The sequence below is a fragment of the Zophobas morio genome, unplaced genomic scaffold (genome assembly GCF_036711695.1).
Source record: "Zophobas morio isolate AGI-343-1 ecotype UQ-CSIRO unplaced genomic scaffold, CSIRO_AGI_Zmor_V1 ptg000024l, whole genome shotgun sequence".
NCBI classification, from domain to species: Eukaryota; Metazoa; Arthropoda; class Insecta; order Coleoptera; family Tenebrionidae; genus Zophobas; species Zophobas morio.
In genome coordinates, this window is record NW_026972129.1 from 21,049,274 (window position 1) to 21,062,159 (window position 12,886).

At 32.7% G+C, this 12,886-nt stretch overlaps 2 protein-coding genes across 4 annotated transcripts; one reads left to right on the forward strand and one right to left on the reverse strand.

Moving 5' to 3' along the window:
• Positions 1 to 4,514: 4,514 nt before the first annotated feature.
• Positions 4,515 to 9,967, reverse strand: LOC135135010 (uncharacterized). 3 transcript variants are annotated; one of them, XM_064063944.1, is made up of 8 exons: positions 9,805 to 9,967; positions 9,587 to 9,750; positions 9,372 to 9,525; positions 5,856 to 6,322; positions 5,705 to 5,795; positions 5,364 to 5,654; positions 5,205 to 5,313; positions 4,515 to 5,126 (listed from the first exon to the last, which is right to left on the reverse strand). In XM_064063944.1, the coding sequence occupies exons 1-8, from the start codon at positions 9,857 to 9,859 to the stop codon at positions 4,943 to 4,945; spliced, it is 1,515 nt and encodes a 504-aa protein (XP_063920014.1). In that variant the 5' UTR covers positions 9,860 to 9,967; the 3' UTR covers positions 4,515 to 4,942. The 3 variants fall into 3 exon arrangements, with proteins under 3 accessions (XP_063920014.1, XP_063920013.1, XP_063920015.1); XM_064063943.1 differs by having other exon boundaries at positions 5,705 to 6,322; XM_064063945.1 differs by lacking the exons at positions 9,372 to 9,525; positions 9,587 to 9,750; positions 9,805 to 9,967 and adding an exon at positions 6,374 to 6,791 and having other exon boundaries at positions 5,705 to 6,322.
• A 1,389-nt stretch (positions 9,968 to 11,356) lies between these two features.
• On the forward strand, positions 11,357 to 12,760 carry LOC135135627 (ionotropic receptor 75a-like). Its single transcript, XM_064064719.1, has 4 exons — positions 11,357 to 11,517; positions 11,568 to 11,738; positions 11,789 to 12,012; positions 12,060 to 12,760. The coding sequence occupies exons 1-4, from the start codon at positions 11,357 to 11,359 to the stop codon at positions 12,758 to 12,760; spliced, it is 1,257 nt and encodes a 418-aa protein (XP_063920789.1).
• The last annotated feature ends 126 nt before the right edge of the window (positions 12,761 to 12,886 follow it).

A 12,886-nucleotide genomic window follows, 5' to 3' on the forward strand; every position in this document is an offset into this window, starting at 1 on the left:
ATGTTCAACTGTTCCTGGTTCTAACACAATTTAACAGTCATGAAATTGTTCATAGAAACCACGTGTTAAGAAATTCGCTTATTCAGGCTTCACAATTTTGTTTATCAAGTTATTACTAAAGTTTATGGATATTTTACTTAAGTATTACATTATAATAACACACTTTACCTGTCCCTCGAGATTTCTAATTCATTTATGGTATTTAAACTCACCTTAAACCTTAGTATTTTGAGAGACGACCTTAAAAAATTGCGGTTAAATTCATACACTCTTAGCCTCGACAAGCAGAAGGGCTTTAATATTTTCTTACAGGTTTAATAGTTTGTCCCAGCTTTAATTATTCTCTTGCGGGTTAAATAATTTTCTTGCGGCTTGAATTTGAATGTTTATCCTCAAAGTACCTCTAGCGTTTCCTAGACTATCGGATTATGATCTTGATCGTATTGAATATACGTTTTGTGTGATGTGAGGGTTTCAGTCCAAGAGATAATCGCTGAACGCGTTCTGATTTAATTAATAACTTGAAATAAGTAACACATGAATTAACATCGTGTAACTTCTTTGTTGTTTAAAATTGTTGATTAAGTGTGACGTAATTTAACAACATGTAAATTCTTGGTTGGTTGAAATTCTTGAGAGTAGCTAAATTAATTGAAGTCATTTTAGTATTCATTCAATCATCGTTATCCATTCAAGAGAGATAGAATTTGAACTAAACTGAAAAAAGGGGACAAAAGTTTGCGAAAGCGGAACACACGAAACTTAATGGGAAGATCTATACAGTAGAATCACTGAGGAAGGCTAAGAACAGCCGCTGCAACTCTCTTGCTGATTTCTCGACTGTCAAACATTCGTAATAACTTGTGCATTTGCATCTAAGTATTTACTTTAAGTCAATATTATCTTTTGCTTAGCGTTTTTAAATTGGATCTGGAACATTTGATTTGAATTCATTTTGAAAACTAGGCAGTTTTTTGTAGCTGAAAATTAAGGGGTCTTCAGCTTGCCCAAAGTTCGCTTAGTCACAGCTTTCTTTTGCCTCTGCAGAAGGGAGGAATAACGAATTTTTGTTGACGATGATGATAGTTCAAAACCAAATTTTTGAATTTTTCGCAGATTTTAAAATTTTGTTCACGTTCAAATATTGGCAGGATTTTAGAGAGTTACCACCACATGCAAAGCTTTTAGATATCATTGTTGTAAAAAATAAATGAGTGAATTTCCGCCACGTGTGAACAAATTACATGATTGTAGCTAAATTCTACTTGAACCATGAACAATAAAAATCTAATTAACTTGACCTATAAAAAAGATTGAAAGATTTTTTTTATTTTTAATTTTTCAAATGCGGTTTGGCGGCATGCTTTTTCTCGGCGCGAAATTTAATTTTTCAAATCTGGACACCACAAAAGAATAAATTAAAATCTCTGGTCCTGAATTTAACGGTAGAAGAATTTATGAATAAGTAAGTACATAATGTGGAAAAAAAGCACGAACATGAGTACATACTGCGGTAAAATTACTGAAAGAAATAAGTATATTAAAAGAAATGCTATCAAAAATTTTATCCACTTAAACACGTCGTTTCCATTAAAAAAGTCAATAACGCAAAAAATCCCAAATGAGGGAAACTACAAATATGTTTAATAAAAAAACTCGGTCGAAATTTGTTTCGACAGAACTTCCTCACTCATGAAGTACAACTCTGGAAAAATGGAATGTTTTAATCAATAAAATAAATTGACTCATTCATTAATTTTTTTAAGCCACCTGTTTAAGTAAATCTAAAAAATATGAATGCAATCCCAAGTTAAAACTCATCATATTGAGATGACGTCATCCATTCTTTGTGTGGAATAAACAGATAGATTTTGATTAACAATTTACCATGCTTAGAATAACTTCAAAACGTCTGCAAGATTTCAAAGTGCTCAGTTTCGCTATTCTTGATTTATTCAATAAAATAAATTGAGTGACTCATTAATTTTTTTGAGTGACCCGGTATAAGCAAAGCAAAAAACTGAGGTCCTTAATTTGATCAATAAAAAACTGGTCGAAGGCTATAAGTATAATCCAACAAATCGAGCAAATTATAAAATTTAATTATATGACATTTTCGTTTTGTAATAACCAACCCCTTGTCCTTCAGCACTAGGTAGTAGCAATCTTAAGCTCAAGTGTTTATTTATGTTTATACATCGAAAGAATGTCACGTAGAAATTAATTTCATTTGAATGAATTTGTCGTCTCAAAACAGGATTAAAATTACTAATTAAACCACAATCGAACAAAATGTTCCGAATATTATAATTCTTATTTTATCATTATACATTACAAATGTTTTTGCGAAAAATTGGACGTTTAGCGAAAAAACTGAAAGCGGATTCGTATACTATAAGTATATTGGTATATTTTTGTGTAACATGTAAAAAAAAAAAACATTCATTGAAATAACGTCATCAAATTGTTGGTGGGGATAATTAGCCAAATTTTGGTTAGCATTTAACCATCTACATAATATTTCTAATATACATACAAAATTTGACAACAATCGGTTCAGCATTTTCGGAGATTACGTGTCTAATAAAAATGGACAGACAGACGGAAACGGGAGACTACTTTTTTCATACTGTAGGGGTCATGCAACGTCGAGAAAATATAAAAGTTTCCATTCGTCCGATGGACTCGATTACTATAAAAAAAAAAACAAAAAACAAATTCTGTTTCACTAAAAAGCGAAGGCTAGTTATTTTTATTGTTAATATGTATTATCATAATTTAAATATTATTCCACTGCAGCATGTTTGTAGAAATTCGTTACGTAGGCAACACAAATTTTATTTAATAACCGCAAAGCAGCAACATAAGGGAAAAAAATTGGCTACAGCGGAAGTCCAACGAATCGTTTGAAGTATAATTTTTATATTTGTGAAAAAAACTCGTTAAGGAAATAAGCATCGTATAGCTAACCGTAAATGGTAATTTATGAATCCGCTTTGAGTTTTTACCATAGGCATCCAGATTTTCCCCCAAAAAATAAAATAAAATAACATTGTACAATAACATTTCGATCTCTTCATGGACTACTTTTTTTTCTTAAACTGTGAGTGGTATTATCTATATATTTTTAACTTATAGGGAGTATGACAAAAGAAATAAAATTTAGCCAAATTAAATTTTATAATTTTTCGAAAAAGTTGGATTTGGTCAAGGGCGAGGAAAGTTTTGTCTAAATAACTTTAGGATATAGTTTTTAAATATAAAATTGATTATTCATGATTTCATTATTTACTAAACGGAAAGAACGAGAGATTAGAAAAATACACCATTACGGTTTACCAGTTTTATAAATGTTAAAGACTAGACTAGGCTATATAAATACTTTCTTGTCTCTAGTTTAATAATAAGGTATTGATTATTGTTGTCACTAATTTAGACCAATAACAATACTTCGTATAAATTTCATCGTTCATAATATTCCTTACATTAATAATTTTTAATTCTACTACTCAACAATAATCTGATGATATCCATTTTAGTCACGTTACTTTAATATGAAATCAGGCTTAAATTAAACTGGTAAATAAATATAAGAAAACGTGCTCACAATTTCGGTGCTGCAAAGTGGGGTACACAGACAACGTTTAAGCAGTTTCAGTATTAAAATTTAATATATAACAAGTGCAAACCATAAACGCGGAAAATCTTAATTAACAAAAGAACGTTTAATTCCGATGAAAGATTTTTTTGTCTTTAGTTTTCATTTTGTTAATTTACATTAAAATTCTTTTAGCTATGCACTTGCAACATTGCACTTTACAAGCTATAAAACCCGTATTCATATGAATTCACACTTATTAAATGTTGCATAACTACATATACCGCGTGATCAAAAATGACTGAGTCTGTTGGCAGACCTTTTCAAACAAAAATGTGAACTTTTCGTACGTTTATGTTGGCATAACGGAAGTAATTGTGTGCCAGATATTTTTAAGTTATATTTTGGATACATTTTTAAAATTAAAAATGTCAACAATCTGTCAGTCTGGACAATCTAGAATTGCCAACAGACTCAGTCATTTTTTTTATCACGCGGTACTAATATTGTACGCTTGAAAAACACAGGCTTTATTTAATTCGTTTAAAATTCAGACAAATAAAAGCCCAGAATTACTTACCATCAAAAATAAGGGTGTCATTGTTGTTTTAGGATAAGTTTTGTTTTGTCTTTGAGCAGATAAATAAATTAGATTTCATTCCGAGGAACAATTACAGAGGAGCTTTGCCATAAAAGCTGCGGTCTCGCAAAATTGTAATGTACCTGTGTGATATTCTCTTTGCGCATCTTCTGCCGGGTTGATAATACAACCCGAATGCCGTTTTGGGAAGTCAGTGTCTCAAGGTCCCTTAATATAGCTCAGTTTGTCTGTTACCAGTTTTTTATGGGACACCATCTTATCTTAAAATGTTTTTTTAATTCTTCGATTCCAAAGCATTAAAACAAAAACACTGAATATCTGTTAAACTATTTTATTCTGCTTTCCTTCTCTTCATGAGTATAGTAGAAAATATAATGCAATATAATAATAACAACACAAAAACTAGATATGTAAATATATAACATAAAATGGATGGCTAAACGATATTAGAAAATTCGACCTCACTAATCTCTTGCCCTCACTATAATCGCAAGCAGAGTATAAACTATATCACCTTATATAACAGACTGTGATTATGACAAGTGCACTCCCTATAAAAATATAATACAAAAAACTGGACAGTGACTCAATCAAGCGGAATAACAACTTACAAATAAATACAATCACAAAACAATTTGTCAGAAAATTGACAAAATATCCTACGACAGAAAACGCCATACTGTTGCGTATATTCCAATCTTAGGCGAATCTCACTATTGTTTACAGATCAGTGTAAGAATCACTTAACTCGTCATACTTCCGTATTTTCGTCCCGGCGGCCAGACGGGCACTTCCGACGAACCAGGGCTAGGAGCTCTCGTAAAAAACGCATTCGCGATCGAATCACGCAATCTCTCTTTGAAAGTCTTGTATTCCATGTCGCTGTAGTTCTGACCGAAGTTGAAATCGGCTACTTCAACCACGAATCTGAAAGCGGATTCATAAACCACAAGTACAGGAGTATGTACTTTGACAACAACAAAAATTATAGTAAGGTTAGTTTACCTGGATCGATTCTGGAGATAATATGCCACCCCGAACACGATTAGCACCACAGCGACTAGACTAAACGCCACAGGAACGACAATTACAGACAACTGCGGTTGTTTCTTCACTAAAATTCAAACGATTAATCCACGCCTTTCCTAATACAAAAAATCAAACCTTTGTATACAGTAACAGCGACTGGAGTAACTACTTTACTAACTTCGTTTTCAATTATAATAATAATTGTATATTCCATTGACTCAGTAAAATAGCGTTGAATAGGAAATTCGCACTTTTCTAATTCTCGAGAATACGAGCAATTTTCTTTGCCTGTGACATTATAGACACCTTTTTCGTACCTGACGCAATACTGCAAATTTTTAGATCCGCGACACTTGACATTTAAGGACAGTAAATCTCCATGTTGGAGCCAATTGTTACCAGTAACATTGACTTTGGACACAGGAGCTAGAAAAACACGAATCAGTGACAAAGTTAATAAAAATTTAGTGTCTCACCTTTAACTTTGATTTTCTTCGCAAAATACCCGTAGGTCTTCCTCGGGTCCGTGACGACTTGGGTACTGTTACAGACAAAAGGAAATATTCCCTGATAGGGTTGGAGCGTTCCGTTAACATTAACCATAATTTTTGACGTTTGGTTGCTCACCGTTTGTTGTTTCACGTCTCGCTTCCCAACTGTTTTGTTGACAGGCGGTGTTGTAGTGGGTGCAACTGTTGACGATTTTGTTGTAGTAGGTTTAGGTGTGGTGGTTGTACTAGTTGTCGTCGTCTTAGAAGTAGTCGTAGGTTTAGTTGTTGTTGTAGTGGATGTTGTAGTTGATGGAGTTGTGGTAGTGGGAGGAGGCAAAGGGGTGAAATCAGCTACTACCAACGCCTCGACGAAATGTTCCTGTTCTGCTTGGGTGTAGTTGAAAGGGAAGATGAAATCGCGTCGGAAACCATAGTAAGTGCAGTCCACAAACCAGTACGTTAAGACCGTAGGAGCTCGTTTGATGAAATCAGCGTCCGTTGGTTTGAGTGAAACATTGTGAATTACAGTGTCTGCGTTTGATACGTAAACGCTGTTTCTGGTTTGATTTTTCTGAATGAGCAATATTTCACCGTTTAAGGTTTCTGAAAAGTGAATGCAAACATTGATTAAATATACACATGCTTCAGTTTTACCCCCTTTTGCTGAGAAAATTCTATACAGTATAAAACACAGTAACAAATACATTGTCACGATAAAACTAATCTGAAAAAATTTGGGAATACCCTATTCTTAGTTCTAATATTTATCAAAGCGATAAGTGATTGGATTTGAACAAATACCACCTCCCCAGTGGAAAATTGTTTAAAAATAAGATATTATCTTTAAATATTGCGTATTAATTTTACTCATAGAAATCAAATGTGGTGGCAGCTGATTGCTAGAAACGTAAAAAAATGGTCCAAAAATTATTTAGACAGAACTTCTCTCGTCCCTGAGTACGTTAAATAGAATTAAACTTGATTTATTATAAACCTAATAATTATACAGGGTGTTTCTTTTATTTGCTACAACCCCGGTAACTTTTTTATTCGTAAAGAGAAACCTCTAGTTCTTTAAGCAAATTTGTATCATTTTAAAAGATCTATGTGATGGCAACCTCATATTTTTATTTTTTTATGAAACACTAGGTATATTTTTTCATAAATGGAAAGATTGATTTTTTCTAAAAAATTAAAAGCAACCCATATTCTAAAATCAATACTTAATAAAATAAACGAAAAATTCATATGTATCAATGACAATCTAGTTGCTTGAAAAATTGACACTCATGTAATTTATTCACATAAATGATCTTTTAAAATGATACAAATTTGCTCAAAGAATTATACGTTTTTCTTTAAAAATAAAAAAGTTAAGGGGTTGTATCAAATAAAAGAAACACGTGGTATTTTGCAAGTGTAGTCACTCAATTTATATATTTGAATATAATGAAATTATTGTGTTTGACAAATTTTTATTTATTTATATTTATTTAAATATAAATTATGCCAATGAGGACACATCAACGAAGTCAATTTCTGTATTCAATAAAAAAATACAAATTTTACTCAATGGTAATTGTCGAAAGTTACTATCGCACGCAAAAATATTGTTTGTACCCAGCAGCGAGGGATGTTAGACTGCTCTGCCTCATCGCTGCGGGTTTTCATAATCCCCAAAGACTTTGAGATAATAGGACCCAGGATGGGTTAGTTAGTTTCGTGCTTGCCCGCTACACCTTAGGTCGTGGGTTCGATTCCTGCCCTGCCTCTGGGTGTTCTGTACGTCCTGTTTCCCTGTAATTGGGCATCTGGTCTGTTGGGAAACACAATTGAATAAAATAAAAATAAAAAATAAGGTGAACAAGGATTAAAATTTCCTGCTTTGAATACATAAAATGTTGACTTCGATAATATTTTAAACCAAAGAACAGAGTGATTTTTTAACAATAATGAATCTTTATTTGATAAATTTATCCAATGCCGAAAACCGAAAAAATTGAGGAATATTGACAATTTAAAAATGACACGAAACTTCGAAACGAAATATGTTCCCGGTTATTTTATTCTTTTTATACATGCTGTTTTTTAATATGTATGTTTTTCTTGACTGACTTCATATTAATAATTTATTACATATTAGTTCTTTTCCACATATGTATCTGCCTGCAAAACCGTATGCAATGAATTCTTCAAAATGCTTTAAGATTGTCATAAGCATGGTAAAAGGTTAATTTATTTATACCCTCACAAAAAATTTTGCCGAATAAATGCTATTTAAATTTTAAAGAATAACATACACCTGATAAATCCGTGTTGAACTCTTACTCAGAAGACATCCAGATTTTTGAAAAAAAAATTGAAATTGCATAATATATATACACCTACAGTTGTGGTTTATGAGTTCGTGTTCAGTTTTTACCCTTGACATCCTGATTTAAAAAAAAAAGTGAAAACTGTATAACAACATTTTATGATTTAATTTTGAAACTGCAAAACCGAAACGTTTTCAGTAGCAATCTCAGCTGCTGATACAACGGCTATGGAGTTTTGTTCTAAGAACCCAAATTTTCATTAAAAATATTACAATGAATTTGTAGTTTTATCACTAATTTTCCATTAATATTCCTGTTAAAATCATTCGACGTATTTTGAATTAATTTATGCTATATTTTGACTTTAATAAAGACATTATTATTTCAATTTTAATTTTTGTTTCCAAAAATCTAGGATGAAACATCAAGACGGATTCATAAACCACAAATATACAAGTATGTTATTTTTAAAAATCTAAATAACATTAATTATGCAAAGATGGCAGACAGATAGACGAAACGGAAGAGACCTAATTTTTTACATTCTAGGAACCAGGACAAAAAATTCGTCAGAGCCTATTACAATACTTTCTTAGCTTACGTGTGGGAAGTAAAAACAGTTTCTCTCAGATTTTTGTAAATTCTTCACTGAACTTCCGAGTTTTTTCATCACCACCACACAAAATTTTAAAAACCTGTAACTTTGCACTAAACCCAAAAAAAATTACTTTAAACTAAAAAATAAAATTCGTGTATCTCAAAGTAGCCACCTCTTATTTTCAAATTAAAGTTTATATTCATGTCATGTACACATAAATTTTAAAAATACAAACTTATCATTTATAATTCGTTCACGATCATTCTGGATAAGGACTAAGCATCCAGACTGCATAGTTTTGCTTGTGTAAAAGTTATTTTCCCTGTTGTAAATTCGATTTCCTAATGGTAGTGATAAAAATTTTAAAACGAGGTTACGGTCGATGACAGTTTTAACGTACTGTTGTTGATAATAAAATGTAACAATAAGTAACAACAAGTTAAGTGCTCAAATGAGTACAAATCTCAATAGCACTGACTCATCTTACACAGATTAGGTAATAAAATGTTCGATATCAAATGTGTACACAGACAGAATATAATTTGATACCACACACTCACGACGCAATATCTACTACAAATAACGACAGGTGCGTATTATTTACACCTTCCAATTACAATGAAAATTGATACTCAGTATGCACGCCTCATACACACATCAAATTACCCATTACCAGGTTATAGTTCAAAAAAATTAAATATTCACCATTATGTATCTACACCACAATGTAACCACCTACCATTGATATGAAAATCTACTCTACTGGAGGCCACTTCAGTCCAAAACAATATATAATATTTGTAGACTTGCACTTGAACCACGTATCGACCAGCCGGATAAACTGTATCATTATATAAAATGGTCCACGTGTCTTCAGGATTCTTTGTCTCATACTAAAATAAAAACGCCCATTGCAGCTATTGTCACAAACTGATTAATAATAACGTGACACACCTCCCTCGAATGGACAGGTACAGCAGTATCCACCCAACCGTATTTAAAGGAACCACTAGCTAAGTTATTATCGTCGTCATATAGTGTGGCTTTAAATGTTATATTTGCTCCTTTTACAATGGGTCCATTGTCGATAAGGTCTACATGATACGCCGCGACTGAAGCTGTAAAATTTTTGGTTAGATGAATATCGATTTGTGGGGGACGACAAAGCATACTTATGTAGACCAAAAGTAATATCCACAGGTTTCGATTGCCTATCGGATCGTACATAATCAGATTTGTGAAAATAAAGTCCAAAACATAAAACAGAGAAACAAACGTAGATACATCAATGTCAAAACACCAAAACACCCGATCAGAACTGTTACCAGTGACAGGACAAGTCTGCGGCAAGGCTGCCAATGCCGAGTTTGTGGCGGTATTTTCAAATAACAAATCGTAAAATACATTTCTGCAGTAATAACAGGGAAAAGATGATAGATGTGTGTGGATTCTAGTAAAACCCCTTGCATTCCTACTTTAAAGCTGTATTGCAGAATTGTTTGAAATTATTTATTTCATTTTGTACAATTTTAGATCTGGAAGTAAGTTTGGTTGCATACCTCGTCAGTTCTTAATAATAATAATAATAATGATTAGCAATTTGTTTTAATACAACATTTTATCTTGATACTTAATAAATGTAGTAAAGCTTCAATATTTCAAAAAATTAGCAGAGGCTTGAGAATCTGTTTTGTCATTATCAAGTATTATCTACGACTGTTTGAGTTGGAAATACAATTAATTGATTAGTTCCAAACATTGATTGAGACGACCATTGTAACTTCTGAAAATGGAACCTTTGTGAAGAAATTAATAATCTTTTCACAAATTAATGAAAGTCTGATTATCGGCAGAATGTTGGTAATAAAATAACCAACACAAGTCTTTGTTTGGTTATTCGGTTTGAAGTCTCTTCGTCTTTATTATTTGATTAAAACTGTCTCGTGGAATGACTATTATTTCTAAAAGTATTGTACACCAAGACGTAATTGTTTTCTAATGATAACTCCAAGATGAAACTTAATTCCATTCTTCTTTTACTGGTGTTTTACCTAGTCGTAATGAATAGTTTACAATCGGAATACACATTTCCTTTGATTTTGAGTTATTTAAAGCATTTTAATATAAAACTCTGTTACATTCTAACGTGCTGGAAAAAATATGGTACACGACTATACTATAATTTCTATTCGCATAAAAATAATAATCAGTTTTAGAACATAACACATTTACACAAATGTTGTCTCACACAGGGATTAGATGCAGTTTACCAAAATCTAATAAAACTATAAAGTTATCCTTAATGGAAAAAACGACTGTGACAACCCAGGGTTACGTTTTAGATCTATCCTGTAAAATATACAGCGATTTTTTCCTTACGCAGGTAACAAACGAGTCAATCATTGTATATTATTTCAGTAACCACTTTACTTTCACCAGGTAAATCAACACTCTATGAGAAAATGGTACCCCTGGTTAATATTTCTAAATCATTCAGAATTCTCAAACTGGCGAACTTTTTTCAAAAATGATAGTTTCAGAATGGATTCAAATACAAAATTAGCAGTGTCAAACGAAAACAAGACACAGTTTCACATTTTCAACATATACAATCCAGGTTTTCAAGTTGGAAGTAAGCCAGTCATTACGAAATATGGTTTCTGGAATGGGTCACATATGACACTTTTTAATAAAAATCTGACTTTCTACACTCAACGAAAAAATATGACTTCTGTACAATTACGTTCCGGGAGTGTAGTGCTGGTGGCAAATTATACAGGGACTTTTGAAGAGTACATGTTAAATGCAAGACAGACCGAATTTGATACCATGAGCAAGTTTCATTATACAATGTTTCTTCTTTTGGAAGATGTCCACCAGTTTTCGTAATTTCGACACAATTGAAGAATCACTTAAGTTAAGTAGTACGTTCCAGGCATAGCGTTATAGTTGAAGATAAGTGGTTTGGAAATTACCAAAATGGTACTGACGGAGGTGTGGGGAAGCTCTTGTATGACAATGAAATTGATATTACCTGTACGGGGGCTTCGCAAAGACCGCCTCGGGTGGACGTTTACGATTATATAATGCCCTCGTATCACTTTAGGTAGTCGATACACTTTTTTGGTGAATATTTCTAAAACGGTATTTGTTTAGACCATGCTACATCTTCAGGAATCCAGGGTCCTATGATCCATTTTCGGCTGAATTTTTAAAACCGTTTTCCTCAAAAGTCTGGTACAGTATCGTGGCTGCAGTACTTGTTATCAGCATTTGTTTGAAACTTTTTTATCGAACTGAACGAAAATTCACTAGATCTAAGTCAAAATATTCGTGGGCAACTGCTATTTTGACAACCGTTTCTGTGATATTTCAGCAAGGTTTACAAACTTGTGTTTTTTTACCTTATATTAGTGATTCTTTTTAGATTCTTCTGCATTTCCACCAGGCAACGCAGGTCGCATTGTCTTTCTCGTTCTCCAAATTTTCTCAATTTTGCTCTACAACTACTACACTTCCAGTATTATTTCTTCTCTGTTGAGCAAACCCCCTGAAGCTTTCCATACGCTGGATGAGTTAGGACACAGTAGTTTGGAAATAGGAATCGAAGATTTGCCGTACACGCTTACTTGGTTTGAGATAATGAACGACAGTGATGTTCAATACATTTTCAAACATAAGGTTTTTCCTCCGGGTGCTCAAAATTTGAACATTTACGAAGCAGAGGAAGGTATAGCTAAAGTCGGTAGAGGTGGTTTTGCCTATCATACACAGTTAGATACTGGGTATCCCATTATAGCCAGAACTTTTGACCAAGACGCCATTTGTGACGTAACTGAAATTCCAATGATTCCTCAAGTTGAAGCTGGAATGATGGTACAAAAAAAATCTCAGTACAAAGAATTGTTTCAAATAACTTTGCGTCAAATGAAACAAGTTGGCTTGATTCAACGTATCTCGCAGATCTGGGAGGCAAAAAAGCCGCAGTGTTTATCGAGTGCTAGAGTTATTGCAGTTGCATACAATCAAGTTTTTATGGCATTTCTGGCACTATTTCTGGGAATGTTAGTTTCAGTGGTACTTTTGGTAATTGAAATTATTTGGTTTAAGTTAGATTTAAGCAACTAGATAGGAAAGAACTAGAGTAAATTCAGAAACAACAAGATGGTCTTCGGGTAGTTTAAAAAGTAGAGCAAAGTTCATCACAGTACCTATTTTTAATATTATCAGTTGCTGGGTAATAATACGTCAAAC